Source organism: Plecotus auritus (genome assembly GCF_963455305.1).
Source record: "Plecotus auritus genome assembly, chromosome: 3".
Classification (NCBI taxonomy): domain Eukaryota; kingdom Metazoa; phylum Chordata; class Mammalia; order Chiroptera; family Vespertilionidae; genus Plecotus; species Plecotus auritus.
In genome coordinates this window covers 221,814,833-221,824,273 of record NC_137772.1, presented here as the reverse complement: position 1 = coordinate 221,824,273, position 9,441 = coordinate 221,814,833, and the positions used below count along the sequence as shown (strand labels likewise).

Below are 9,441 nucleotides of genomic sequence, written 5' to 3'. Positions count from 1 at the left end.
GTCAGGACCTGCGCTTTAACACACTCCCCCGGCAGCTCACAGGTTCATTTATTTTGAGAAGCACCAGCCTTAGATCACCCCAAGGCCGTCTAAAAGTGGGTGGGCAGGGGCAGGTGCCAGGCATTGGAAAGGCAGCGAGCCTCGGCTTGCGGAACTCAGCATGCCGTTGGTGAAACCCAACTGGTCCGACAGGAACTGGATTTTCGCTGGAAGTTCCCTGCTCCCAAGTCCCACAGGGCATCGCAGCCGCATTCAGAGACAGTGTGCTGTTTCCTGGTTGTGCGGCCCCGAGACACTGGAGGACACGCCCTGGGGCTGAGATGCTGTTGGGTGGACGCACTCACAGGGGCTCCCCCAGCCAGCACCAGGGCCCAGGAGGGTCAGCCTCCCGCCCCTGGCGTGGATGGTGTGGGCCTTGTCCTCTCAGCCCTTGTTCTCGGGTGGCCAGGGTGGCACCTTCCTTCTGAACTGAGCCATGTAATGAGCAGGCGATTTTGGCGCCTCAGTTAAAACGACTCCCACAGTGGCCTCTGGGGGGAGAGAAGGCCCAGTCCCAGGGGTTCTGAAAGCTCTGCCCACACTGTGTGGTCAGCCTCCTGCGCCCCGAGTGTGTGTGTGTGTGTGTGTGTGTGTGTGTGTGTGTGTGTGTGTGTGTGTGTGAGAGAGACCAGGCACAGCCCCACAAAACAAGGGGCCTTGTCTTATTACCGCTTTCTTGAAAAGTGTTTCAAGGCACGAAACCCAGGCCAGAACCAAATCCTCTCACTCTGTCCTCACTGGGGCTGATCCTCACATAATCAGACAGACAGATCCAGCTTGTGGGCTGTTTAAAGCATGGGTTGTGAATACTGTAAAATAAGACATTAATTCTGGCTTTTATTTTCCACGCCGTGTTCACATTGCCTCACACCAAAAAGCTGATGGAGTTCTCTTTGCCTCTGTTCTGTCTTCCTGTGATGCCTTTGCCCCTACCTGCTGGTGTTCATCTCTCTGCTCCGATTCCTCCTCCCACCTGCCTCCGAGCTGTCTGCCTGCTGACTCCAGCGTCTTCCTGGCCGGTCCCACTTAACCTCTTGCTCCCTCCCCTCCCTCTGCGCCTCTCACGAGGCTCCTTCATCTTTTGAAATGTCTTCGCTACTTTTTCCTTCCTGTGCTTTCATTTTCAGAGGCTACAAGACGCCCCTCATGCACGCTCGCCTCCCCCTGCTTCTCTCAGGCTACTTTCTCTCCCCTCCCATGACCCACCACGGAGTCCCTTCTTGTCCTGTTTTCCTCTAAAGGTGCCGTGGGGATCAGAGAATTCTAGACTTCAGTGTCAAAGTGACATAGCCCGCCTTACACTGACAGTTACTTCTGAGTCACAAACTCGTTCTTCTGCTAATATCACCTTCAATGATGGTTGTCCCCGTCCCTCCTTAGAGCAGCAAGGACTAAGGAAGAAGGAACAGAGCCCCACTCACCCCACATGCCCCTCACTAACACACTCAACCCAACCCTTTCTTCATGTCTCAGCGCGCGCACACACACACACACACACACACACACACACACACACACCCTTCTAGGCCCTCATGCAGAGATGTGCTGCCAGCTACCCTAGGACACTGAGCGCCCTTCTCCAGGGCCCCTTTCCCCAGCCTGGCTGGTCTGTTTCTGCCCAGGGGTGAGTCCTGGGAGACACAAGTCCACGTTGAGATGCTGAGAGACCGGGGGTGGGTTCCCCAGGTGCGGCTCTTGGTGGAGGGAAGGTGCCAGCCCAGGTCCAACGATCAGGGGAACAGGAAGCTCATGTGAAAGCCAGGCCCCACCCAGGGTCACGTTCAACCAATTAGCCAATCGCTAGTCAGTGCTCCTATGGCGTGGGCTTCTCTGTGCCGCTGGGCAAGGCATCTTCAAAATGCAGAAAACCAAGACAGAAAACAGACAGAGCCCTGAAGAGACACCTGTTAACCATAGGACAATGACTCCACCACCCGCATCCTCGGCCAGGGCTTCTCCGAGCGAGCACTTTCCAAACCTATAGGGGCTGCTTTCTTAGAAGCCGGGACACAGCGTACACCCAGGCACGCCCCTGGGAGATGTGTGCAAGTCCCCTCACTTCCCAGTGCTTGGCCCCTCACGGTGTCCCCGTTTCTCCAGGCCAGCCACAGGAAGAGCAGCAGCCGAGGAGCAGCCATTGACGGAGAGGAAGGTGCCGGCCTTGCCCAGGCCTCTGGACGCCGGGGCTCCAGCCCAGGCCTCACACCCAGCTGCTCCAGCTCAGACTTGAGCGGCTGCGCCCTAATTCTCAATCCAGCACGCTCTCCCTTGGAGAGCAGGTGGGAGGCTGCCCTGCAAACCCTCGGGGTGAGTCGGGCGCGCAGGTGAGCCAGAACATGCCCCGCCGAGTCCGGCCCCACCCTGCGGTTCTGCGGATCAGTGATCAGGTAACAGCTCTGGGTGTGGATCTCTGCTCAGCTCCGTGAAAATTCCCAAGACCAGGGGGACATGGTGCCATCTTTAGGAGAGGAAGGATTCAGTTTCCCTGCCCCCTCCACCCCCAAGAATCCCTACCTCCTACATACCCCTTGTGGGGGGCAGAAAAACAAGTATGAATATAAGCTTCCACCTGAGTTCCTTTCATATCAACTAATTAACCAACTAAATTGCCAATAAGTTAAATTACTATTATAAAATGTGTGTATCCATAGGCATATATGTATGTGCATGTGCGTGCGCGTGTGCGCACACACACACACACACACACACACATGCAGTTCCAGCCTTTCCTCCTGCTTCCTCTTGCGGGCAGCTCAGACACAAGCCTCCGACCCAGAGAAGGGCTTCACCGGATCATGGGCGCCACGTAGTTGGCAGGGAAGAGGCCCAGCTTGTTGTGCAGGCGGCCCGTCCACCAGGACGGGTTGGAGCTGTCCAGGACCTCGACCACTTCTCCGGAGCGGAATCCCAGCTCGTCATCCTCCAGGGCCTCAAAGTCATACAGCGCCCGGGCCCACCGCACTCGCTGTGGGGGAAGTCACAGGGGGGTCCTATGAGCTGGGCAGCCTCCGAGCCACTGCCACACAGAGGGAATCTGCTGGCTTTGACATCCGGACAAAGTCCTCTGTGAGCAGCCTGCCCTGAAGGCTGACGCGTGCCTCTCGGGAGACATTCTCCCCCCGCCCCCCCCCCCCCCCGCCCCCGCTGCAGCGGAAAGCAGACGTGGCTGCACGGCCCTGAGCTCCAAGTCCAAGAGTCATCGCCGAGGCTCAGGACTTGGGCTGACAGAGTCTCCAAGAGAACCCCTGAGGATGACTCTCCCTACGTCAACAGGTGCTCTTTCTATTTGTTCACGTGACAAACAGACAGAAGTGCCCAAACTAACAGCCCTCGGTGCCGGTGCACCCAAGTCAGGATGGATCAGTGATGCAGGTAACACATCTCCCTCCGCCAGAACAGAGCCAAGAAATAGGAGAAGGTCAGGGCAAGGCCGCCGGTCAGCGAGAACAAGGGGCTGGATTGTGCTGGGCTGGGACCAGCCCTGCCGGGAACACTCCCCCGACGGTCACTATCTGGGTTCCCACTACCTCTCTTTGAGCTCCGTGCAGTTTGGCATCTTTCCTGGAGACCAACCGTTTCTCTAATTGCCTATCTTACCTCCTCCATTGAGCCCAGAGGGAAGTTCACGTACCCCGGCCACTTGGAGTTGCACTGGGTCTGTGTGTCTCCGGTGCATGAGGGTGGTATTCATTTCGCTGCCCATGCTCATGCCACAGTGTCCGTCGTTTATGTCAAGGCTGCCTCCACGGCGTTCCTAGAAATAGACACAAGAGAGGACCTGTCATCACGCCGGCATCCCTCACTGTCTCCCCCAGTGCCTTGCTCGGATAAACACGGCCCGGGTTCCAGTAATACTTGCTGACGATGGCAATAAACCCTATAGATGACGGTGAGAGGCGGAGGGATGACCAAGGCACCTAAGATTCTGAAGACAAAGATGATGGCAGGCCCCGTTTATTCAATCAAGAAATGCTTATCCGGCATCTACCATGTACTTAATACTGTTCTAAGCAATGGGGATACGTAGCTGGGAAGAGAAGGTCCCTTGTCTTCATGGGGCGTCAGTTCCGAGGGGGATCATGCACATGTAATGGTAAGTGAGCAGGGAGACAAATGTCTAAGTCCGCCTGGTAACCAGGGAGGGCTTCATAGAGGAAGTGATGCTTGAATTCCAGCTTAAAGGGGGAGGGCCAGGAAAGGGCATTTGAGGCAGAGGGGACAGCATATAAAAAAGCCTCGAAGGCATGAAAGAAGATACAGTGGGCATTCCGGTAACTAAAGGTCGTGGAGCATTGCTGAAATGTGTGCTTGTGTGGGGAGCAGAGGGAGGTAGCAGGAGAGAGGCTGGGGAACAGATATGCGCAGCTCACAAAGGACTCTATATGCCCTGCTAAGGAATTTAGGGACGATGTTATCTGGCAGTATTGTCCATCTCGGTAAGCCGCCTCAAATCCCATCTGGACAAGGCGGGGGGAAGTAAATAAATAAGTAAGGCAGGCAGGCTCCACGGCAGGTGTTAATCCGTCTTTCTTGTAGATCGCCACAGCCCGGTGGGGTAAGGGACGTGAACAGATTGGAAATTGTGCTGATAAGAAAATAAAGCGATTGCTCCCTGAGTCCTTGGGGTAAGAAAGGGTGTGGGTGTGTGTGTGAGTGTGAGTGTGAGTGTGTGTGTGTGTGTGTGTGTGTGTGTGTGTTCAGGCAGGGAGCCGTTTGATTCACACAGGCTTCTTTGCCAAAGCAGTTTCCATATCATATTTCTACCACTTGGGGCCCCAGCATCTTCTTCTTCTTTTTAAAAATATGTTTTTATTGATTTCAGAGAGGAAGGGAGAGGGAGAGAGAGATAGAAACATCAATGATGAGAGAAAAATCATTGATTAGCTGCCTCCTGCACACCCCCCACTGGGGATCAAGCCCACGACCTGGACATGTGCCCTTGACCGGAATTGAATCTGGGACCTTTCATCCACAGACCGACGCTCTATCCACTGAGTCAAACTGGCTAGGGCCCCAGCATCTTCTTTATGAACTTTGTGAGACCTGCTGAGGTGGGGCCAGGCCAGCAACCCAGGACCCCAGCAGAACGATGGTGTTTATTTGCTATGGCTGTTTCCAGCCTCGCGGGGAGTTCTCACACAGTAAGTGGCAGTGGGATCGAGGTGACCTGAGCCTCAGTGTGGGGGATGGGGAGAGAAGGGCCTGCCCCCCACCTCACTGTGCCCACTCCATCCCTTCCAGATACCTGATGAAAGTGGTGATGCTGCAGGTACCGCTGCTGTGCAGGCGGTGGGGCCGGGGGGTACTGTGATGGAGGGGGTGGTGGGTGATCCGACAGCTTCCGGTTCATCGCAGGCCGGCTTTCTTCTCCTACAGCCCCACTGATGTGTGGGCCTCCCTGGGGCCATCGGTCCAGGCTATTGCCCCGGCGACCCTGGGAGAGAACAAAGATGATCCATCCTCCTCCTATGTCTCCTGGCTCTACCCCACCCTTCAGGCAGCTGTTACCAGACTTTGCTCATGACAGTTCCAAGAAACCGCTGACAGGTTGGGGGGCATCTTAGAGAGAACCCATGGTTCAGACCCTCAGATTCTCCTACTTTGGGGATGTCAGGTCTCTGGCTCACAGACTGACACTTGCCATATGGTCTCCATTTAGTCCATTCCTAGTGGGCTTGTTTTTTCTCTGTGTAATCAAGCTTAAATATTCTCTTTACTGACACAAAGCCACCCCTCCTTATCGCATGTTGCCACAATGCTGGACATGCTACCCTCCAGATGAGCTCTGCTATTGACTTTGCATGATTCTGAACTGTCATTTATAGCCTGGTGATGAGACACCAACACAACACTCTTGCAGCACCATGGAAACCAGGCCTGCTCGGGGCATGCTGGGAGGAGCAAGGCCTTCTTCTTAAGGGTCTCCACCTCAGGAATCAGAGATGGTTATTTTTATTTAACAGCTGTAGAGGGGTTTAGTATATGCCAGGCACCGTTCTAAGCACTTTGCAGATACGGACACATTTAATCCAGCTTAGGGCAGTTTCATGCGGCCTCTCTATCTCTGCACGCACATCCTAGTAAATGAATACCGCGGTCCGTTTCCTGGTTTCAATAACTCACAAGGTCTTGGCCGACCTTTGTTTTTCTTTCCGAACGTCTGTGCACTTGGTGGGAACACCCTCTTCCCCTTTGATGGTACCTTCTCAGGCTGAAAAGCAGCCAATTCCTTGAAAGGGACGGTTTCCTTGGTTTCCCCACAGCATGTGCTGCTCTGAAAGTCTCCGTGCCCTTTCAGAGAGCCCATCCCTGGGATTTCAGCTACTCCAGCTAACGCTTCTTCCTATCTCTCTCTCTTAGGTTTGTTCCTTTGAAAAGCATTTTATGAATTGTGTGTGTGTCTGTGAATTTACTCACGGAAGGCAAGTTGGTATTTTCATTGCACCTACGATGGACCAGAATCTGTGGCAAGTGCTCTAACTATACCGGTATTCTCTCAATTAATCGTCATAACAGCCCATTCTATACTCAGAAAGGTTTCTTTTTGTTTTTTAAATGTTTTTTAATTCCTCATCCGAGGATATATTTTTATTGATTTTAGAGAGAGGAAGAGGGGTAATGAGAGAGACATTGATGTGAGACAGAAACATCCATCAGTTGCCTCCTGCATGTGCCCCCAACTGGGGATCAAACCTGCAACCTGGGTATGTACCCTGACTGGGAATCGAACCCACAAACTTTCGGAGCACGGGATAACACTCCAACCAAGTGAGCCACCGGCCAGGGCAGAAAGGTTTCTTAACTTGGCAGGTCATAAGGATAGCTAGTGATGAAGTCAGGATTAAAGCCAGGTCTGTCTGATGCATTTTCTGGGAAAACAAGACTCTGTATTCCAAATTTTCCAAGAGCAAGAATTCCAGGACTATGGTAAGTACTATGAATCCTGTACTACGCTAAGTTTTCCACTCCAATGCCTTCTCTCCACCCCAAATCCTGTCACAAAGCTCTAGCTCTGGGCTGCAACTGTGATGCAGTAATGTCTGTACCACAGTAAGAGCCCCACTGCACCGAGTGCTGCGTGGTTAGGAATGATGTACGGGCAGGGGACGCATTATCTTCTCACCCTCACAACCACCCTAGGAGGTGGCTATCACTGTCATCCCGATTTCATGGATGAGGAAACTGAGGATCGGAGAACTTTCCAAAGTCACCTAGCTAGGGATTTAAACTGAGATCTGACTTCGCAGTTATTCTGCCTTTCAGAATCCTCAGAGAACCTGCCCATCAAATACATCGTCTTGGTGGTTCATGTAAGACTCCAGCTGCCTGAAATCCCTAGATGGGCCTGGCTGGTGTGGCTCATTGGTTGAGGGTCGACCTATGAACCGGAGGTCATGGTTTGATTCCCGGTCAGGGCACATGCCCGGTTGCATGCTCAGTCCCCAGTAGGGGACATGCAGGAGGCAGCCAATCAATGATTCTCTCTCACATTGATGTTCCCCTCCCTCTCTCCCTCTCCCTCTCTCTCCTTGAAATCAATAATAAATAAAAATATTAAAACATTTTTTTCAATCCTGAGCTGGGCTGACCTGGTCCTCCTGTGTCCTAGCCCTCAGGAAGATCTGCTTCTGTTTGGAGATAGAAGTTGTCCTGTAGTAGTCCACCAGCTTGTTGAGGGATGGGAACTTCTCTGTCCATAGGAAGTAGTTACCCTTGTTGTCTCTCATGACCTTGAAGTGCTGAACATCATCCTCATGCCTAGAGATCAAGGCAAATCCAAACTGTGTGTTACATGGTGACAGTGTCCCCGCCTTCGGGGTTGATGGCATCTGGGGACGCCAAGCGGGTTCTGTCAGGGCAGGACATGGCGATATGGGGAGCTCGCTCATCACTAGGCAGGTGGGTTGGGCCAGTCAAGCTCTCGTGGGGAAGGGCTGTTCAGGACACAGGCTGCACTAGAGCAGAAGGTAATGTGTCTTCTGACACTGGAGTCGACCTTTTACAAGAAAAAATGTGCCACGTGCTTTAAAGACTATGAGGTCAAGGCCCTTTTGACTATGTTTATCTGAAATATGGCCACCCCTGAGAAATGTACTATGCTAAGGACTCTGCCAAGACTCAGAAGGGAGGGGTTTTTCAAGCCCTTGTTATCTTTCCATTATCAGAAATACTTTGAACCAGATCCTTCAAGCCCACAGACTGGCTCTGGACAGTCAGACCCTACCTTGAGAAGTGTGTCCTGCTTGGTCTCTACATCAGTCTCTTGGTCTTGGTTTATGTTTTGTATAAATAAGGTTGCAAAGCATTTTGAGCTTTTGGGGAAAGAAGTATTACATAGGATTGTAGAGTTTTCATTGGAACAGACTTCAGAGATTGTTTATCCTTATGTCTCCATGTTACAGCTGAGGATGCTGAGGCTCAGAGAAATGGAGGGCCTTGGTCAAGGTCCCCATGAATGAATGGCAGAGCTGAGGCAAGAACCCCGGGTCTCTGACTCCTGCCTGCCACACCATGTACACATGCTAACTCCTTTAGACGGGCATCTTTCAACACCAGCTGGACTCACAGGGCAGGGGCACATTTGTAGCGGGTTGGAGAGATTGGATTTTACTCATCGCGAAAGGGAGGATGGACCTTTACGAATAGCTCCAAGTCGTTCTCTTTAGGATATCAAGTTTATGTGTGAAATGGACACACATTTATATGTAAAAATTAACTGACGTTAATACTGCCAATTGCCTGATCCAGCAGAAAATTCAAGAATTTAGAGTGTTGGAGAGTAAAGACACGTCTGAAGGATGGATAGTGGAGCTTTCTTAGGGATGGAGTTAGTGGTCTGTGCTCAGAGGGGACAGGAATTCCGATCATCAGTATCATTTACATCCTGGCTCTGCTTGTGGGCAGGTGAACCCACACAGTGAGCTCTGCTTTGGCGGCTCTGGGTGGGTGACCAACACTGTGCAATCATGGCATGGCCATTCACAGATGTTTTCTTCCCCGTAACACCACAGGCTCAGCTCATAGTCATTGCCCCTCACATTGGGGTGAAGAGGAGGGAATATCCTTGGGGAATATTAATTCACCCACCGCCTCTGGTCAAAGACCACAGAGTGAGAAACATTAACCCTTTCACTCTCGTGAGCTGGGAGGGGGGGATGCCAGGATTTTGGTGGAGAGAGTGTGTTCTGGGAGGGGCAGTGAAAAGGCTAAAGTCTAGTGTTTCAGATGCTTATCAAATGCTAAGCGACAGAACTACAATTAGCTCTTAATTATCTGTGCCCATGACAGAAAGCAAATGTGTAAATAAATTTAAAAAAATGACTTCGCTCTGGAATGCATTACCCTACTTTTCGGCAGAGGATGAGATCATGATTATGGTAATGATCGCTGTTACAAGAAGCT

The 9,441-nt window shown here is 52.2% G+C and overlaps 1 protein-coding gene across 1 annotated transcript in view; it reads right to left on the bottom strand.

Annotated features, from left to right (window-relative positions):
• Window positions 1–1,569: 1,569 nt before the first annotated feature.
• Window positions 1,570–9,441, bottom strand: part of GRAP2 (GRB2 related adaptor protein 2) — a 65,089-nt gene continuing 57,217 nt past the window's right edge. Inside the window, exons 5-8 of the mRNA XM_080660386.1 lie at window positions 7,629–7,797; window positions 5,285–5,473; window positions 3,671–3,793; window positions 1,570–3,004 (exon numbers count right to left, since the gene is read on the bottom strand). Of these exons, the coding sequence (XP_080516512.1) occupies window positions 2,825–3,004; window positions 3,671–3,793; window positions 5,285–5,473; window positions 7,629–7,797 (661 nt within the window). The 3' untranslated portion in view covers window positions 1,570–2,824. The remainder of the gene's footprint in view (window positions 3,005–3,670; window positions 3,794–5,284; window positions 5,474–7,628; window positions 7,798–9,441) is intronic.